The 21,369-nt window shown below is 35.1% G+C and overlaps 1 protein-coding gene across 4 annotated transcripts in view; it reads left to right on the plus strand.

Annotated features, from left to right (window-relative positions):
- BAZ2B (bromodomain adjacent to zinc finger domain 2B) overlaps nucleotides 1-21,369 on the plus strand; it is a 385,701-nt gene that overhangs the window by 273,374 nt on the left and 90,958 nt on the right. For all 4 annotated transcript variants that reach the window (XM_058441739.1, XM_058441732.1, XM_058441742.1 and 1 more), the window contains 7 exons: nucleotides 4,147-4,239; nucleotides 4,354-4,415; nucleotides 8,625-8,690; nucleotides 10,499-10,564; nucleotides 11,989-12,033; nucleotides 12,278-12,310; nucleotides 13,545-13,610. In XM_058441739.1, coding sequence (XP_058297722.1) covers nucleotides 4,147-4,239; nucleotides 4,354-4,415; nucleotides 8,625-8,690; nucleotides 10,499-10,564; nucleotides 11,989-12,033; nucleotides 12,278-12,310; nucleotides 13,545-13,610 — 431 coding nt within the window. The remainder of the gene's footprint in view (nucleotides 1-4,146; nucleotides 4,240-4,353; nucleotides 4,416-8,624; nucleotides 8,691-10,498; nucleotides 10,565-11,988; nucleotides 12,034-12,277; nucleotides 12,311-13,544; nucleotides 13,611-21,369) is intronic.

Consider the following 21,369-nt stretch of genomic DNA (forward strand, 5'->3'; position numbering starts at 1 on the left):
ATGTTAGACCTAAAACCATTAAAATCCTACAAGAAAACCTAGGCAATACCATTCAGGACATAGGCGTGGGCAAGGACTTCATGTCTAAAACACCAAAAGCAATGGCAACAAAAGCCAAAATTGACAAATGGGATCTCATTAAACTAAAGAGCTTCTGCACAGCAAAAGAAACTACCATCAGAGTGAACAGGCAACCTATAGAATGGGAGAAAATTTTTGCAAGCTACTCATCTGACAAAGGGCTAATATCCAGAATCTACAATGAACTCAAACAAATTTACAAGAAAAAAACAAACAACCCCATCAAAAAGTGGGCAAAGGACATGAACAGACACTTCTCAAAAGAAGACATTTATGCAGCCAAAAAACACATGAAGAAATGCTCATCATCACTGGCCATCAGAGAAATGCAAATCAAAACCACAGTGAGATACCATCTCACACCAGTTAGAATGGCCATCATTAAAAAATCAGGAAACAACAGGTGCTGGAGAGGATGTGGAGCAATAGGAACACGTTTACACTGTTGGTGGGACTGTAAACTAGTTCAACCATTGTGGAAGTCAGTGTGGCGATTCCTCAGGGATCTCGAACTAGAAATACCATTTGACCCAGCCATCCCATTACTGGGTATATACCCAAAGGACTATAAATCATGCTGCTATAAAGACACATGCACACGTATGTTTATTGCAGCACTATTCACAATAGCAAAGAGTTGCAACCAACCCAAATGTCCAACAACGATAGACTGGATTAAGAAAATGTGGCACATATACACCATGGAATACTATGCAGCCATAAAAAATGATGAGTTCATGTCCTTTGTAGGGACATGGATGAAACTGGACAACATCATTCTCAGTAAACTATCGCAAGGACAAAAAACCAAACACCGCATGTTCCCACTCATAGGTGGGAATTGAACAATGAGAACTCATGGACACAGGAAGGGGAACATCACACTCCAGGGACTGTTGTGGGGTGGGGGGAGGGGGGAGGGACAGCATTAGGAGATATACCTAATGCTAAATGACAAGTTAATGGGTACAGGAAATCAACATGGCACATGGATACATATGTAACAAACCTGCACATTGTGCACATGTACCCTAAAACCTAAATTATAATAAAAAAAAATTGGTGATGAAAAATACAAAAAAAAAAGAATTTTCTTATTAAAAGTTAAACTTATATTAGAGAATATCAGTTTAGCTTGCAGCAAAAGACCATACTTATGCCATATTTTCTAGGAAACATTTTTATCAGCACATCTTTACATCTCAAGACAGTCAGGCCTCTATCGTAGAATTCAAAACTTTCAATTCTTAATGTTAAAGAAATTTATCTGGCATTATTATAGATGAGAATAATATTCTTCACCCATATTATTATCAGAGATTGCTGACCCTGAAGGTCAGTTTATAAGTTTTTAAGTCCCGGAGTATTTAGTGAACAGGAGATCTTTTTTCTGTGACCCAGGAATTTTTGATGATGCCTGTAACCTCCTAATATTGAAAATGGTTGGGACGTTGGAGATAATACTTTATCATCATCTTCCATTTTATTTTTCATTAACACTTGCAGTTTACTAGATGAAATTCAACTTTTTTCATCTCTTCTCCTTTTTAAAAGTCTCAGTGATAGAAAACTGGCCATAGTGACCAACTTCACTTCAGCTATTATGAGGACCTACAGTTACGTTCTTAGCTAAAATCTTAAGGCATTTAAACTTTGCTTAAAGATTTTTAGAGATAGTGGCATATAGACTGTGGAGTCAGAAAGTCCTGGGGTTTCTTTGGGGTTTTTTTTGAGACAGAGTCTCACTGGAGTGCAGTGGTGCAATCTCAGCTCACTACAACCTCTTCCTCCCAGGATCAAGCAGTTCTTCTGCTTCAGCCTCTCAAGTAACTGGGATGACAGGTGCCCACCACCACGCCTGGCTAATTTTTGTATTTTTAGTAAGGGCGGGGGCTTCATATGTTGGCCAGGCTGGACTCGAAGTCCTGACCTCAAGTGATCCACCTACCTCAGCCTCCCAAAGTGCTGGGATTATAGACATGAGCCACTGTGCCCAGCCAGTCCTGGGTTTTTTTCTTGGCTATGCTGTTTAACCTCTAGGAGCCTTAGTTATTTTATGTGTAAGCGGGGCAATCATGTTGATCTTATAAAGTAGCTGTGAACATTAAACAAGGTGGTGTAAATTTAACACAACAGGCCAGGTACACTGGCTCACGCCTGTAATCCCAGTACTTTGGGAGGCCGAGGCAGGCGAATCACAAGGTCAGGAGATCGAGACCATCCTGGATAACACAGTGAAACCTCGTCTCTACTAAAAATACAAAAAATTAGCCGGGTGTGGTGGCGGGCGCCTGTAGTCCCAGCTGCTCGAGAGGCTGAGGCAGGAGAATGCCGTAAACCCAGGAGATGGAGCTTGCAGTGAGCCAAGATCGCGCTACTGCACTCCAGCCTGGGCAACGGAGCAAGACTCCGTTTCAAAAAACAGAAAGAAAAAGAAAAATTTAGCACAATAGTGCCTGCAATCAATAAATGGTGGAAATTTTTAGAGCTCAAGTGATTCATGTGTTAGCAATTGTGTTCCTTCTCAATGAACATAATTTAGGTTTCTTTGTTCAGTGGCTACAAAATTTAAACAATGTATAATACAAAGTGATGCTTTCTAAAATGATTATATGAGTAATATTATACACCACTTTTAGAGTTAGAAGTATTCAGACCAAGTTTGCCAGCAGAAGAAAGCAAGGATATTACATGGTTTCTGTGTCTGTTATACCCTTTGCCACAGTAATGCTTGGTAACAACCACCAAACCTTAGTAGCATACAACACTGTCTTAATCACTTGTGCACATGGAATCAGCTGGAAATTAGCTAAGCAGCTTTGCTTATCTTGGCTGGGCTTGTTCACATTTGTGGGGTCAACTGGCTCCCTGTGTCCCAATCTCCCGATAGCCTAGCCCCCAGATCATATCTTCAGTCTTGGGCAAAGCACAAGAACAAAAGCAGAAAGAATACAACTAAACTTTCAAGCTCTGTTTTCATCACAACTGCTAACATCCTCTTAACCATGGAAAATCACATGGTTGAGTTCAGAATCAAGGGACGGGAAAATATATTCCATCTCTTGATGGGAATTGCTCCAAAGTCACATTACAAATGTCATGGATAAAAGGAGGAATGAAGAATTGGGGCCGTTAATTTTGTTCATCTACCCTAGTTTCATACATGTGTCCTTGAAGATTATAAGAACTAGGTTGTCTTTAAAAGTCATTGAAATTCTCCTTTCCTTTTATTTAGGAGATTTAGTCCCTCTCCTTCATAAATGAAAATACCACTGGATTCAGGAACTTAACCATTATAGCTAATTGAAATACTAAGTTTGGGTGGCAGGGGACTTTGTATTTGTTTTAACTGAGAGTCTTTCTTTTTTTTATATGTTAAGACTGAAGCTACATTACAAGTCTTAAAATATTAGCAGCTATTTTCCCACTAAGTGGGGTTTACTTGAAATGTGAAAAAAGTGTACTTAAATAAGCCTCTCTGATAAAGATTAAAAGAAACCTCATTTTTATGTAGTCCTAGATATGGGATCATATTTGATGAAATAATTTGATTATTTCCGTTGGAATGAACATTCAGTTTCTGTTGGAATGAACATGACGTTGTCTACCACACCACTCTTCTACTTGGTATCTGTCTGACCTTAGGCAATTTTCTTAAATATTATATCCTCGGCTGGGAGTGGTGGCTCACACCTGTAATCCCAGCACTTTGGGAGGCCGAGGCGGGCAGATCACGAGGTCAGGAGATCGAGACCATCCTGGTCAACATGGTGAAACACCATCTCTACTAAAAATACAAAAATTAGCTGGGTGTGGTGGTGCGTGCCTGTAATCCCAGCTACTTGGGAGGCTGAGGCAGGAGAATCGCTTTAACCTGGGAGGCAGAGATTGCAGTGAACCGAGATGACACCACTGCTCTCCAGCCTGACAACAGAGCAAGGCTTCATCTCAAAAAAAATAATAATAATTATATCCTTTATGGTGATAACATTTTCACACAGTTATTGTTTTTGGTTAGTAGTTACACAAAGTTGTTAATATTCTTTGAAATTTTGTGTTTTTCAGAAATAGCCAGACAAGCAGCACAAATAAAGCTTTTGAGAAAACTTCAAAAGCAGGAACAGGCTCGGGTTGCTAAAGAAGCCAAAAAACAACAAGGTGAGTGATTTAAATGTGACATAAACTTGAAGAGTTAGTACTGGGGAATTCATAAAAGGTTTCTTTTCTTCATTCCCTTTTTGATGATATCTATCCTTTGGTTTCTTGTTGTAGCAATAATGGCTGCTGAGGAGAAGCGGAAGCAAAAAGAACAGATAAAGATTATGAAACAGCAGGTATGTGTATGCATTGGAACTGACTTTTAAAATATGGGACTTATTTTGAGGATTTGTTAGTAATGCACATTATTTTTGATTTCTTAAATAACTATATTTCACATTAATGTTTGTGTCTTTAGAAAGTTGCTATCTTCTATTAATTAAAATTTTACCTTTTTAATAAAGTCTTCTACTTCCAAGTGTTTAAAGAAATGATTACCAAACAGTAAATTTGTGTAAGTACTTTAATATCCTGGTAGAATTTGTATAAGTTGATATCTTGAACAATTTTCAGAATTTTTAAATTAATGTATCAGTCAATGAAGTATATTGCTCGAATGTTCAAATTTTAATATAAGCTTGTTTTTCTTAAACATGTAAAATATTAGTAGAAAATTAAATTTAAGTTATACGAAGTAAGATTTGCCTTCATTGCTTCTAATACTTTCAGGGTTACTTAAAAGTTGCCACTGCAAAAAAAAAAAAAAAATTGATGAGAGCATTATTTTAGCAAATCCAGAGTTCTCTGTCTTGTATGTACAATATTTCTCCCCATGTGATTTTCAAAATTAAGTTTAGGTAAGCGAATTAATTTTTAAATTTTCATAGGTAAACATTAAGTGAGAAGGTATTCAGCTTCATTTAAGATGAGAATGTGTAAACTACTCTCCCACCTCCTCATATTCATGGTAACATTAAAGCAGAAAGGAAATGGGGAGAAAGTACTATTCTTTTAAAAATATTAGGAAGCATGTAATTATTTCTGAGAATGAAATGAAATCAGTTATGTTACTATATAAATACCTGCTAAATAAATGGCTTGGGTTGGATTTGATGTGGTTTTCTCTAAGGTTTCTTCCCGTATTAACTAAAGCAATCTGACTAAAGAAGTTGATACAGAGTTGGGATTTAGGATTTAAGTTTGTAGTCAGTCAGCCTACAGTTAAATATGGGCTTTGCTACTTAATAATTTTGTGACCTTAGATGAATGGCTTAACCCTTAAGTCTTTATTTCTTCCATCATAAAAGAAGTTAACTGCAATATCTGAATAAATGAGATAATGAACATAAAGTGCCTACTGCAGTGACTGGCAACAAAACACATGCTCAACTTTTTAAAGATAAATATAAAACATCCAACTACACAGTATACTCTTTTACCACCATAATTTAAAGTAGCAGTTGTAAACTTCAATTCCATCCTTCGTTTGTTAATTGTGACTGCTAGACATTGTAAGATTGACCTGAAATAGGCTAGTGAATGCATTCGTTAAAATATATTTACTAAAGAGTATATATGAAAAAATAAGTTCATATTTCATTTTTAAGTGAAATACTGTTGTTTCTGTTATACTTTTATTTAAAAAGTTTTATAGCTTATTCTATTTACTAATGGCTGGAGACTCATTAGATCCCATCAGTACTTTAAATTCAGCTTTATGATCCTAAAGTCTTAACAGTAGCTACAACCTAAATCCACATGGTCTTTGCTACTCATTGAAAAAGCATTGAGCTCCAAAGTATCCAGCAATATTAATGCAAATGAACTGGTCTTAATATTTATCAAGATATTTATCTGAGGCCAATCTGAAAATACCATCTCATTTATCTGATTCAGCAAAGTGAATCAAAGTATAGAGTAATTCTACTCATACTCTCTGTTATATAGGGTCTATTTTAAAGTCAGCATTTGATCTAGAATAAAATAGTACATGTGTTGTCATCCTTTGGATTATTTTTTCCACCTAGTAGACCAAAAATCTCACCAGATATTCTTTAAGACAGTTTTCTGGAAGATTTCAGAAACATTATTACAAAGCAGGAGGCACACAGGCATTGGGATCTGACGAGGACTCTATATTTACTAAGTATTGGACTTTAGACAAAATATTTACTTTCTGAGAACCTCAGTTTTCTCTTATGTAAAAAGAAGATAATTTAAGCTTCTATGATTTTTTAATGATTGACAAGATATTAAATGTAAAGTGACCGGCTCAGTGGCTGAGTACTCAACATTATAAAGTTAACCAGTATTATAATAATTTACCATGTTTATCTACATGCTAATGGTAACACTACCAAATATATATGGATATATATAAAAGTCACTTGAATACTTAAGGTAAAGCTTTAGACTGTGTACATAAGCCCCAAGGTTCCCTGCCTATCTGTGCATAAGAGAACAATGAGTGACTTTTGCTGACTTGAAAACATAGCACCTTATAATGTTATAATTGACAAGAGCAGAAAAGTTAGATCAAGAGTATACTTTTCTCAGATATCAAGTTCTAATTCAAATAAATACTTCAAATATGGATCAATCTTTTCTAAGATTTGGAAATTACACAAAAGATACACTTTGGGGTTTTGGGTTTTTTTGTTTTTTGTTTTGTTTTGTTTTGTTTGTTTGTTTGTTTGTTTTTTAGACAGAGTCTTCCTCTGTTGCCCAGGCTAGAATTCAGTGGCACGATCTCTGCTCACTGCAGCCTCCGCCTCCTGGGTTCCAGCAATTCTCCTGCCTCAGCCTCCCAGGTAGCTGGGATTATAGGCATGCATCACCACACCCAGCTAATTTTTTGCATTTTTAGTAGAGATGGGGTTTCACCACCTAGCACTGTTTGTTTCTCGAACTCCTGACCTCAGGTGATCTGCCTGCCTCGGCCTCCCAGAGTGCTAGGATTACAGGTGTGAGCCACAGTGCCTGGCCCACTTTGGGGTTTTTATTTTTGACAGCCTACAATTAATATTCAGTACCAAGATAGGATCACCAAAATCAAAGAATGTGATCAGTCTTGTAAAATCAAAACAGTAATTCCTAAAATTTCATCATCCTGCAGTAGAATCCTGCAGGGAATCAATAACATCAGTGTACATTAAAAAAATTAAAATGCATATTAATGTATCGCTTCAATAGGTACAGCTAGCATCTGGAGATGGGAGCAGGCATTGTGAAATACAGGTGTATAAAATGTGTTGGCCCTGGAAATTCTAGGATAAGTACAATTTTCAAGTAGGAAACTTTGAATTTTCTTTTTTAACTTGTATTTATTCTCATCAATGCCAATTTGGGACTTTTGAATGGATTAAGGAACATGAAATTGCTAAGAATGTGTTTATAGAATATGAGATAATTTTTTAAGTTAAAATGTAAATTTTTATCAAAATTTATATGATCACTAAGTTATAAAACATATCCAATAACCAGTTCATTAAATTTAGACAATGTGTACCCCAATTATGTCCTACAAATAATTCACTGGAATGTTAAATTATAATTAATAATTTTTAAAATAATGTTACAGGTTATTTCTGAAATGGGCTAATTGTGGTAATTAAAAGCAATGTTATATTATCATGCTATTCAACATGTGAAATAAATTTTAGAATGGAAATTATTGTTAATAATAATGTTACAGTTGTGTCACTATATACTTTTTAAAGCATTTTATTTAATTGTGACAAATGAGAAAGGGCAAACACCTCTCACTACTTCATAGAAGAATAGTTATTATTTGCTCAAGACCATTCAATAAATGACTGTAATCCAGAACTGGCTGTATGTTTTCTGACTGCTGATACATGATTTTTCTGCTATTCAGTCCTATATTATTTCAAGTTAAGTATTATTTGTAACTACAAATATCTATAAAGATCTTCAGGCTATATAGTTTAATCAGCTTGGTTCATTGAGTTTCTGTTTATTTAGCATTTGCATTTTACAAATTACTGTGAGAAACCTTATCAAATCATATTAATTTCAGACATGAAAATATATATGGTTTTATACTAAATAATGAAATTTTTATGTCCAGCCTTTGGTAATTTTGTACTTTTTTTTTTTTTTTTGATTTTGAGACAGAGTCTCACTCTCGCCCAGGCTGGAGTGCAGTGGCGCATCTCGACTCACTGCAAGCTCCGCCTCCCGGGTTCACGCCATTCTCCTGCCTCAGCCTCCTGAGTAGCTGGGACTACAGGCGCCCACCACGAAGCCCGGCTAATTTTTTTTTATATTTTTAGTAGAGACGAGGTTTCACTGTGTTATCCAGGATGGTCTCGATCTCCTGACCTTGTGATCCGCCCGCCTCGGCCTCTCAAAGTGCTGGGATTACAGGCATGAGCCTCTGCGCCCGGCCTGTACTTATATTTTTAATTATTTGATTCCACTCAAATACTCTTTATTCAGATAGTTTATTTTATTATCTCAAGTTATCATAACTTTTCCTACAGGAAAAAATTAAGAGAATACAGCAAATCAGAATGGAAAAAGAACTTCGAGCTCAGCAAATTCTAGAGGTAGAATTCTTAAATTTAATATAATTAAAGTAATATAGCCATATATTTTTAAGTCTGCAAAAATAAATATTTTGCGTGCATGTTTTATCACACAAATTAATATGTTTGTCAGATATTCTCTTTAAACATTCTGCATAGAATAAAACTTTATCTGAGCCTTATTTAGCAAGCTAATCTAATCCCAACAGTAAAGATATACAAAATGAGACAAAAGAAACAGGAAAACTGCACAGTCAGTGGAGTTGTCATAAAGTTCATGCGCTAAAATGTTTTACTTGTATAAAAGTAAACAACAAAAGAAAAATCATTAGGGCTTATAGTTATAGTCTGATACTTACTTTTAGTTTAGAAACAAATGTTTACAGAAGTAACGTTTCAAAAGTAAAAGTAAATTGCAAATATACAAAGTTTTATCAGATTGTTTTTCTGGTTTCTAGCATATCCCTCTTCCCTGCAAGGCTAATTAGAATAGAGATAGAGGACATCTGTTGGCAACAGCAAAAGTAATAGGCAAAAGACAGCAAGGAAAAAATACAGGGAAACTTCAGCTAGCATATATAGGAACTGAAAAGCCTAGCAACAGCCTGTAATCTTTTATTTGAATAGCAAGCAATTTTCAAAACCTTAATAGCCCAAAGGCATTACTCTTTGGAGCTGTGCAGTATAACTGATGTTGAAAATAATTGCCCTGAGTCATCAAGAAAACGCCAAATTACGTTTAGTGTACTGTGTCTAAGCAGGCATGTCTCAAAATTATTTCCATCTAAAAGAGTGAAAATAAACTTTTCATGTTTAAATTTATTACAACTTCTCCACCATTCTGGAAACTGCTGCTTTATAGAACAATTTATTCCCTGAGGGCTCCAGATAGCTGAGGTTTTCTCTATTACAGTTTTATTCCTTCTAGAAACACACACATTTTTTCCTACCCATTTGAAATTAATTTTAAAAATCAGAAATTGAAAATGTTTTTATTTTAAAGTAAACTGACGGTAACTACTAGTTATGAAACTTCTACACAGTTAATGATTTTAAGATTATGAAGCTTATGTTTGATAAATAGCATGATCTTAATAGTCAGATTGTGCCTCATGAAAGATGAGATTACAAGTTTTCATTCTATGTGAACCAACACGGCACGTGGATACATATGTAACAAACCTGCACATTGTGCACATGTACCCTAAAACCTAAAGTATAATAATAATAAAAAAAAAAAAACACTTGAACTTAACCACACTGTACAGAGATGGGGAAAATCAGACTTAATATGTTTCACTTAATAGACATAAACCAATAATGAATTTCTTTATCTCAAATTTTCAAGTATTAAAAATAAATTTTAAATAAAGTTAACAGGTTCATTCTCAAATATTACTAATTCTTGAAATAATTTTTATTTATTAATTAAAATCTTCTGTTTTCTAAGTGTTTTACAGTGATTATGTTTTACTTTTAAAATCAGAAAAACAATAAGTGACAAAATCACTTTTCTGTGATTAAATTTTAAGGTAAAAGAATATAAACACTCAATTATTTCAGACTTTTAACAAAGCTTGAAGAAGAAAAGCTGTCATATTCTTATGAATCTAAGAAATTTTTGTGTATTCTAATGCTAATCTATAAATTAGAAACAAAATTATTATGTTAAACATAATGTTAACTGGGGGGAAATCTGTAATTGTCTACATATATGTTACATACTGTTTCGTACCTTGTGAGACATGTAGCTTCATTTCAAGTCTGACATTATTTGCAAGTTGTAGTGGTGCTGTTGCATGACTTTGAGACCTGTTTTGCATGCACAGGCTAAAAAGAAAAAGAAGGAAGAAGCGGCAAATGCCAAATTATTGGAGGCCGAGAAACGAATAAAGGTTAGTTTAGATGAGAATCAGAGTTTTTATTTTTGAAAAATAAAAACTATATTATACTGACATCAATTTTATGAAAAAATAGCTTTCTTCAAAATGACTATCTGAAAATATGTTTAGCAGATACAACATGTGTATAGTGTATGTTTTTATTTGTATGTACATTGTATGCGTATTTTTATTTTATTATGCAGGGTTTTTTGTAATGCTTTGAGCTCTTTAGGAGACATCAAATCAGAAATGTAAATTGTTGCTTAATACCTGTATGTAGTTTTGCTAGATAAGAATGACCCCCCCAAACTGTCTTGTGTGTTATTTATGTTTATGTTTATGTTTAGGCATAGACTAGATATGGTATAGGTATGTTTATATTTGAGTCTCAATCTGATTCTCCCCTTTATAACTTTTTTTTGTTAATATTCAGCAACTGTTTTATGTATTAAAAATGAAAAGCCTACAGAAAAAAAGCCAAACTTCATCAACTGTTATTTACCAATAATAAAATTAGCTGCTTTTAATTATTTTAACTTCAAGTATTTGGGGGTGTTTTGTTCTGATTTCCTGGTATGGGGTATAGGAGAGTTGTCCCCTTCCTCCCCTCCCCTACTTTGCCATCCACCAGTAACTGAATACTGAAAGGGGGTAGCTGGGTGAGCCTACTGGGACTGAAACAGCCACCACAATTATACTTTGTAAAGCCAGGGAACTGTTTATTTTTTCTACATAGACTCTCTTACTTTATTTTTTAAATTTCTACCTTTTCATGTCTGCCGTTAATATTAATTTCATCCATATTTTACCTTTATAAAAATACTGAGATTGGTGACATTCCTAGAATGGTTTGCCTTAAGCCCCATCCCCTTGGAATGGTGCCCTGAATTATAGGTGGACATGAAAATTTCACAGTGATTGCCTAGTTTTTGTCACTTTAATTCATACGTAGTGTATAGAAATGAAAAAAAATGATGTTAATTATAGAGTATATTTGAGAGTTTATATTCAGAATGGAGAGAGTTCTAATCAGCTAGATTTGAGGGTTGCACCGTAATGTATTAAACTGATTAAAAAATATGTGTGTGGGTTATATCTGATAGGCTCTGACCATCTAGCTAGTTAGTTCAATGAATGTGCCATTGAAGTATGCAGTTAGGTCAGTCATTCATTAAATTTTAAGTTAAAATGACTACTGAAGAAAGATCCTTGCTGCCATATTTACCATATTATATGATTTCTGTGTAAATATTTGTTAGGTAGAAGCATACAAAATCAAATTGACATTTTATAAGTAAAAAATAATTGAATATTGGCCATTTCATATGGTTCAACCTAATGGAAGACTATAGAATCTCAGAAAAGGAACTTTTAATACTTTTAGCATGTTCTAAACTTCTCTAAAAATCATGTATTAAAAGTTTCTTATTTTTAAGGAAAAAGAAATGAGAAGACAACAAGCTGTTCTTCTGAAACATCAGGTCTGTATATGTATAGTTGTACAACTGTTGAATGTACATTTTATAATATTGCTTAAACCTATTTGGGGGAAAATCTTCAAAATATGTTCTTTAAAATTTCTGATATAATTTCTGCTTAAGTTTTTCCTTCAGCCTACAGTTTATTGCCTTGCTTTGGTATTGGTGTCTTTTTGGGGGGTTAAAAAATTGGTTTTATGACTCTGTGATTTCTGTTTCATAATGTTGTGCCAACTCTTTCTACCAGGAGTTGGAGAGGCATAGACTAGATATGGTATGGGTATGTTTATTTTTGTACATCTAACACCGCATTGTGATTTGGTTGTGATATGGTTGTCATAGCAATGCATAAAGTGTAGCACTGGCTGCTGTCATATTACATACTGCTGCATGGCTTTACAGCACAGTGCATTGCATACATCTGCTTGTCTGTCTATAAAGAAATATGATGCATCTCCAAGATTTTACATTGAATTGTACAAGCCTTAAATAAGGCTGCTCTCTAAAAATTTACATTACTGATGTCACAAAGAAAGTTGGATCACTATACAATTAGATATAATTATGACCCATATTCTCCCATCATTCTAGATGCAAAACTGCCATTGAATACAGTGGGAATTTTGAGTTTGCTTGATGAGAGAATATGAAATATATTCTGGTTTCATAGACAAATTTTAGAAATAATTTTAGAAATATCCCTTTGGAGAAACCAAATATGCTTAAACAAAAAAACAATTAGATATTATAAATATGTGATTTTTTTATTTTAAAAGTAAAGTGAGAATGTCAAATTAAACTAGTGCTTACCTGATTTTCATACTGTGCCTTTAAGATTCCACCTGTTAGCCCATGGTGCAGCTTTTGTGGCTTTAAATAGTGTATCAGGTGGCAGACATCAGTAAATAGGAATATCCCATTTCATTGGTGTTTTATGTGAAACAAGACTAGTTTAACTAAATTGGTATAAAAGCCTTAAAAAAACTCTAATTTGTTGGTGGCTTATTGGATTTGCAAAATGATTTTGTACTGAAAATAACCAACTCTAAAATCATGAAGTTAAAGTGACTATAAATCAATTTCTTCCTGATCTAAAATTTTAAGAACAACACAACCTTTAGTTTAATTGGCCATAGTATTTGTGGTTTTTCTAATAGCAGATGTAAGGTAACTGACCTGTTCCAGCCAACCATTATGCTTTTTGTTCTGCCAGCTTTTGAAGGAGCATCACAACTGACCATAAGTAAATCTTGTATGCTTCTGTTTACACTGTCTCCATGTTCATTGCTTTACCTTTTTGCTTTTGATTGTTCTTGTATTTGCTTTCTAAACCTGAACTAAAACATGCACAGACTGGCCATTCTTGTCTTATATTTAGTATTTACTGTGACTTGTCTATAAATGCTAAACATGCTATACTGAGTTTTTGTTTTGTTTTTGTTTTTGTTTTTTATTGGAAAATCAAACTGTTAATTGTGGTTGAGTTATTTTCCGCATTTTATCTGGCCTAATAGGAACGAGAGCGAAGGCGACAACACATGATGCTTATGAAAGCTATGGAAGCTCGTAAAAAAGCAGAAGTAAGTGTATGTTTCTAGAAAAATATTACCTTATAAAGTAATACTTTTTCCTAAAGCATTGGTTCTTCTAAATATAAATTTTTCAGAATATAGGTTTGTTGTGATTTACTGGTTTTCATATGCAAACCAAAAGTTTAGAGATAGCAACTGAGTGTTAGAACATAAAAGAATGTAGGAAGAGTTCAATGTATGTGTTAGTTTTCCTGGCTAAGATCTTAATTGTCTTTTTTTAGTGTAGTAAATAACATTGGTTTAGATAAAGTAGCTATTTATTACACCAGAGTTTCACAAAACTAGTATTACAGCATGCCTAGACAAGTCCTGTATGTCCTAATTCAAACACAAATCATTCCAACCATGGATTTCTGCCCTAAGAATTATTCTTTAGCATTCTCTATGTAAAATTAGGCCTAAGTACTTTTCTTAAAATAACTTTTAACAGATAATTCAGAATAAGAAAATTATTGCAGTACATCAGAATGAGCTTATTTGGAGTTTAATAGAAATCACTTAAAGGTTAAAATAGATATATGTTACAAAGGAATAACATTCTGTATTATAACAGTTGAATAGAGTCATTATAACTGGGGCTTTGGAGGTTGAAAGACACAGATTCCCCTGCTGGTTCTGCCACCAATTTGCTTTACATTTTCGAGCCATTTCTTTAAAATTGAGATGATACCTACCTCCTAGGTATGGGATTTTCGAGTGAGATAAGCATTTAATAAGTGAAAATTAATGAAAATGACACTGTTAGATCTAGAAGCTGGGAGGCTCCATTTCAGTATTTTGGTCTCAACTCTAGCTTAAATTAGCAATATAGATTTTTGGTGTGTAGAGAAAATAGGTGTATTGTTTTGAAACCTGTGCAAAGTAGCCAGATTATCTGAATTTGAATTCTGGTTTCATTACTTTCCAGCTATATGACCTTGGGCATGTTATTTAACCTCTCTGTGATTCATTTCATCTATAAAATGAAGATAATACTGAATTCTGTTTTGTAGGGCTGAAGAGATGAGTAAATGGATATGTGTCTCTGTGTATGTAAAGTTCTTGGAACAGTGCCTGGCACCACATAGTACTTAACCATTGATACTACATATGTGTAGAATGGGCCTAGCAAGATGCATCCCAGGTTGTGAACTACTGACATAGATTACCTCTTAGCATAGACTTAACATAGCATGTAACATATATTACAGCAATCATTTTCTGTGACTTTTCCTAAAAGGTATGGAAGTTTTACTCCAACACTTTTCCTGCTGTCTTTTTTTCCCTAACCTTTTGATTACCCAGGCCTATTGACACCCTCTATACCTAATATAATAATTGAATCTATACATCTGTGCATGGAATTATAACCATAATCTCTGAAAAATGACAGTCAGGGAAAGAGAGAGGTAACGTATTCCAGGAATTGGCTTGGCTGCTCTCTATTCGCTTATGGGAACAGTACAGTGAAGGGAAGAGTAGGGAAGGGGACTAATTAAAAGCCTAAACACTGAACCTAATTCTCTCAATCTGGAGAGATGGAAATGGAGGGAGCAATTAGTAGCTCAGGAAAAAGACCTAGAAAATCCCTCAGGAGACAAGTTCTTCCCTACCAATTGTGGGTTTTTGTTTGTTTGTTTTTTAATCAGAAGGAATAAAAAGAACCAGGGCTTGCCATTCTGGTTTTTCTTGGCAGGGAGGAAAGCTAACCAAAATAACCCAGAACATTATCTTCAGGCATACTAGGCTTCATTAGAAGAGAACATCCAGTAAAATAGTAAGAAATGAGATCATCTGAGAGGCGGAATGCCCAGGTGAAAGAGGCACCCCAAAGGCCTCAGAGACATGAACCCTCCCTCTGGTTTTCCATATTTGCCCACTAGGGCCCGGGGAGAGTGGGGGAAGCTGCTGCAGAAAGGTGAAGGAAATCTGGGTTGAGTGGAGGGTGGTAGCCACAGGATAAATAAAGCTGATTAAAATTAGATATTCTAAGAATCCATCAAAGCCCAAGAGCACCTCTCAAGAGGAAAAGGATATACTCTTGACTAAATAGAGTGAGTCCGCTACAGTTCTTCCAATAAAACTGAGAAAGAGATACCAGAAACCTGGTATAGCTCTCCCTCTCCTAGCTACCTTTGTCCTAAGCAAAAAGAAACAGAAGTAGAATACAGAATACTCACGGGCAAATCTGAAGTACTTATAAGTCTAAAAACAGGTAGCAGATAAAGGGAGAAGAGCTGAAGAAAATTAATCCACCTATATTGGAGCAATACAAGTTATTAATAGGGCTGGATATATTAAGCGTAAGTACTTTGAAAAAAAATGGCAAGGCAACTGTGTTAAAATATTAAACCAAAATAAAGCCAATAAGTGCATATGTACATAAAGTAACGACTTAAATCCTAATAGCTGAAAGAGCAAGCCTGGTTTCTCTGTTCTCATTATTGATTTCCTCAGCACTCCCTATGCATTCTCTACAGAGCAGCCAAAGTGATCTTCTCAAAAAGTAAACCAGATCATATCCTGACACTATCCAGGGGCCTCTCATTGCAATTACAATAAAGTTCAAGCTCCTCACCATGGCATTTTCCCACTGACCTCTGCCTCTCCCTCCAGTTTTACTTCATACAATTTGTCCCTTATGCACTATATTCTGGTCATTTTTGTCTTGTTATTATTCCTGAATGAACGGTCTGTACTATTGCTGTTTTTCCACCAAATATTCACATGGTTCCTATTTGTTGTTCAGTCATCAATCAAATGTTAACTTTTCAAAAAGGCCTTCCCAGCAGGAGAATCACTTGAACCTGAGAGGCGGAGATTGCAGTGAGCCGAGATTGCGCCATTGCGCTTCAGCCTGGGCAACAAGAGCAAAACTCCATCTCCAAAAAAAAAGGCCTTCCCAGAACACCTAATTTTGCTTTTTCTTACACCCCACCCCATTCACTCATCTTGTTGTTTATGGGCTAGTTCCTCCCAGAATATAAGATCTATGAGGACAGGACTCTTGTCTGTCTGTGCCATTGTATTGCCAGTGCCTCAGTTAGAACCAAGTAAATAGGAGGTGCCTAGAAAATTGTAAATGAATGAATGGATAGGGTAAAATTAAAGTTATTGTGGCAGAACTAAAAAATCAAATTAAGTACAAAACAATGATTAAATTTTGAGTATATTATTATGTTTTCTATGCAATTCTCTTTGTATGATAGTAAAATCTTTCAATTTTATTTTACTCTAGATGGTATTCTTTTGTTATAGTCAAATACTCAAGGAACTATTATTTAACAATGCAATAACATATGCCACAAATAATTCTCAATCAGAATGTTTCAGATAATCTCATAGGTAAAATCGAGTTCTTAAAATGTTATTGGCTGGGCATGGTGGCTCACCCCTGTAATCTCAGCACTTTGGGAGGCCGAGGCAGGAGGATCACCTGAGGTCAGGAGTTCAAGACCAGCCTGACAGGGTAGTGAAACCCCCTCTCTACTAAAAAATACACACAAAACAAATTAGCCGGGCCTGGTGACACACACCTGTAATCCCAGCTACTCGGGAGGTTGAGGCGGGAAAATTGCTTGACCCTGGGAGGCGGAGGTTGCCATGAGCAGAGATCATACCACTGCACTCCAGCCTGGGTGACAGAGTGAGACTCCGTCTAAAAAAAAATATTATCATCTGATAACCATAGACCCATGAACAGGACTTATGGACTGGGTAATTTTATCAGTCATTTTGATTTTGAATTATGTTCCTCTAATGCAGGGGTCCCCTGGGCCTCAGACCAGTACCTCCACCTGAGCCAGATGCCAGAGCCCTACCTCCTGCCAGATCAGGGGCAGGATCAGATTCTCATAGAAGCATGAACCCTATTATGAACTCTCTCATAGAAGCATGAACCCTCTCATAGAAGCATGAACCCTCTCATAGAAGCATGAACCCTATTATGAACTGCACATGCGAGGGATCTAGGTTGTTACACTCCTAATGAGAATCTAACGATGATGATCTGAGGTGGAACAGTTTCATCCTGAAACCATCCCCCCACCACCCCACCCCTGTGTCTGTGGAAAAATTGTCTTCCACGAAACTGGTCCCTGGTGCCAAAAAGGTTGGGGACCACTGCTCTAATGAATGGTGCCCATAGATCTGTGATCAACTGTTAATTTTTCAAACTACTAATGTGTGCCCAAGATTAAATTAGATACCGTGGGAAAAACAAAAAGAATATTCAAGATGCAGCAGTCATATCAGAGAGATAAAACTGAACAGTATAAGTGGTTAAGCAATAAAAGGCCTATGTTTAGTGATGATCAAAACTTTCACCCAGTCTTTTACATAAACCTCAGTATTAACAAACCTCGGTATTAACAAAGCATTCCTATATGTACTTGCCCATTTCCTCATTATTACTTAACATGCACAAGATGTAACTCGTGGAATGTCAATAATGGGCACCTTGTGGCTTCATATTCTGCCACCCATTACCTCCTGATAGCCCAAATCTGTAATAGTTTTCTGTTATTACCTATTTAAAGAACAAACTTTATTATAAAATGAAGGCCAAATGATACTTAGGCAAGAACAGTTCAAAATTCTGAATTGGCTTGTGCATAACCCTGATTATAAATGTTAATACCCTTAAATCTTTAATTATTCTATTGTAAAGAAAGAAAACTAGGATTAAAATGAAAATGTTATGAATAGTGTTTAATGAGTAATGAAATTTAAAAAACAAATTGCTTTCACCATGTTGATTAAAAATCTCCTATATTACCTGAAATTATTCCAAGAAACCCCACACCTATCAAAGTAAGGAGGTAACAAAAACACCAGTTGTGTGATTCTTTGTGTACACTACACTGATCTTTTGGATTTAGTACTACTTCGATGTATTTTTCACTAAAAAACTGTCAACTTTCTGTTGGTTTTCTAGTTGTGAAATCTAATTTTTATAGTTTTTCAGTTATATAAATTTATAATTAGTAAAATTCTCAGATTTATATAAATTATCTCATTATTATATTAATATTAAAGGGCCATTAGTATATCATCATAGTTCATAAATATTTTCATAATGTAAGAAATAATCTTTAGCCTCATGAATACAAAAAGCTTATTTTCTAATATAATTTAATATGAAATACATCTGCTTTCATTATTACTAATCCCTAGAAACAAGGTTGGTTTAAGCAACATGAGAAAGTAACATTTAACTCAAAATCTTTGGTTTCCATTATGAAAACTTCAGACTATACCAGTCACAAATTTATAATCAATTTACTCATATTAACTGAATAATCAACCATAGTAATTTTAACACAGTCTTCTTCATGTCTCCCCAAGGATCAGTAAACTGCAAAAGGTTGTTAAACGTGCATCTGTCACAGAATGACTGTGTCAGCACTTTAGGAGAGAAAGCCATGAAATGGAAGAAACTTTCAGGTTTTGGAAGTCGTATAATAAACAATTAGAAAGCAGGAAAAAAATGCATAATATTCCTAATGATTCAAGTAATAAAGAATATTTCATAATTATATATTTACACCAGTCATTATTTAGTAAAAAAATAGGCAGAATTGTACATGTAGACAGTTTTTAAGCAAACACATTTTTAATTGACAAAATAGTAAATATACTTAATACTTATGCAAATGTAATTTATTTCAATTTTAAAATTAAATTGCCTTTATAAACAAATGTTAAATTATTTTATATAAACAATTTAACATTTAGCACCATAGGAAAGATAAAAATTTTTTAAAAATTAAATTAAAAAAATTCAGGGGCCAGGCATGGTGGTTCACACCTGTAATCCCAGCACTTCGGGAGGCCTAAGTGGGCAGATTGCCTGAGCTCAGGAGTTCAAGACCAGCCTGGGCAACACAGTGAAACCGCGTCTCTACTAAAATACAAAAAATTAGCGTGACAGCGTGCACCTGTAGTCCCAGCTACTCGGGAGGCTGAGGCAGGAGAATTGCTTGAACCTGGGAGGTGAAGGTTGCAGTGAGCCGAGATTGCACCCCTGCACTCCAGCGTGGGTGACAGAGTAAGACTCTGTCTAAAAAAAAAAAAAAAAACTTCAGTGGAATGTTAAATGTTATGTAAAAAAGTAGACTTTGGAAAGCATTGTTTTTTATACTTATTAAAATCTCTAACTCAAGAATTATTAACAATGTCAATTTTAATTTAGGAGACATTTATGTAATAGTAGCTATCCTACATAATATTTAAAGACAGTTTATCTAAATAAGTACAGAATAATCAGAGTATGCAAGGAGCTCAAACAACTCAATAGGAAAAAATCCGATCATCCAAGTTAAAAGTGGGCAAAAGATCTGAATAGACATCTCTCAACACATACAAATGGCAAGGAGGTATATGAAAAGGTGCTCAACATCATTGATCATCAAGAAATGCATATGAAAACTATAATGAGACATCATCTCACCCTAGTGAAAGTGGCTTTTATACAGAAGACAGGCAATGATGAATACTGGCAAGGATGTGGAGAAAAAGAGAACCTTCATATACTGTTGGTGGGACTGTAAATAAAAAGCACAGCCACTATGGAAAACAGTATGGAGGTTCCTCAGAAAACTAAAAATGGAACAACCATATGATCCAGCAATCCCACTCATAGGTATATACCCAAAAGAAAGGAAATGAGTGTATCAAAAAGATAACCTGTACTCCCATGTTTATTGTAGCACTGTTCACAATAGCCAAGATTTGGAAGCAACCTGTGTCCGTCAACAGTTGAATGGATAAAGAAAATGTGGTACATATACACAATGGAGTAGTATTCAGCCAAAAAAAAAAGAATGATATCCTGTCATTTTCAACAACATGGATGGAACTAGAGGTCATTGTGTTAAGTAGAAGAAGCCAGGCAGGGAAAAACAAAATTCACATATTCTCACTTATTTGTGGGAGCTAAAAATTAAAACAATGAATGTAGCTGGGCACGGTGGCTCATGCCTGTATTCCCAGCACTTTGGGAGGCCAAGGTGGGTGAATCATGAGGTCAGCAGTTCAAGACCAGCCTGGCCAAGATGGTGAAAACCCATCTCTACGAAAAAATACAAAAATTAGCCAGGCGCGGTGGCGGGCTCCTGTAGCCCCAGCTACTCGGGAGGCCGAGGCAGGAGAATCGCTTGAACCCGAGAGGAGGAGGTTACAGTGAGCCAAGATCATGCCACTGCACTCCAGCCTGGGCAACAGAGCAAGACTCCATCTCAAAAACAAACAAACAATGAAGGCAGGAATATAGAGAGTAGAATGATGGTTACCAGAGGCGGGAAGGGTAGTGGAGTGTGCGGGGGAACTGAGAATGGTTAATGGGTACAAGAATATATTAGATAGAATGAATAAGATCTAGCATTTGATAGCACAACAAGGTGATTACAGTCAATAGTGATTCATTGTATATTTTTAAATAACTAAAACAGTATAATTGGAATGTTTGTAACACAGAGAAATGATAAATGCTCAAGGTGATGGGAAAAAATACAAATAAGTACAGAATTTTTTATGTAATACTTTTGTAAGAACGTGATAAGTAGAAAGTTTTATTCTTTTTAAGTATTTTTTTAAATGGAAACACATTGCATATTTATGGATTTGAGGACTTAATATGAAGATAACAGTACTACCCAAAGTGATCTATAAATTCAGTACAATCCTCATCAAAATCCCAGTGGTGTTTTGTTGTAGAAATGGAAAAACTCATCTTAAAATTTATATGGAATCCCAAAGGACCTCAAAT

The sequence above is a fragment of the Hylobates moloch genome, unplaced genomic scaffold, assembly GCF_009828535.3.
Source record: "Hylobates moloch isolate HMO894 unplaced genomic scaffold, HMol_V3 SCAFFOLD_1, whole genome shotgun sequence".
Lineage (NCBI taxonomy): Eukaryota > Metazoa > Chordata > Mammalia > Primates > Hylobatidae > Hylobates > Hylobates moloch.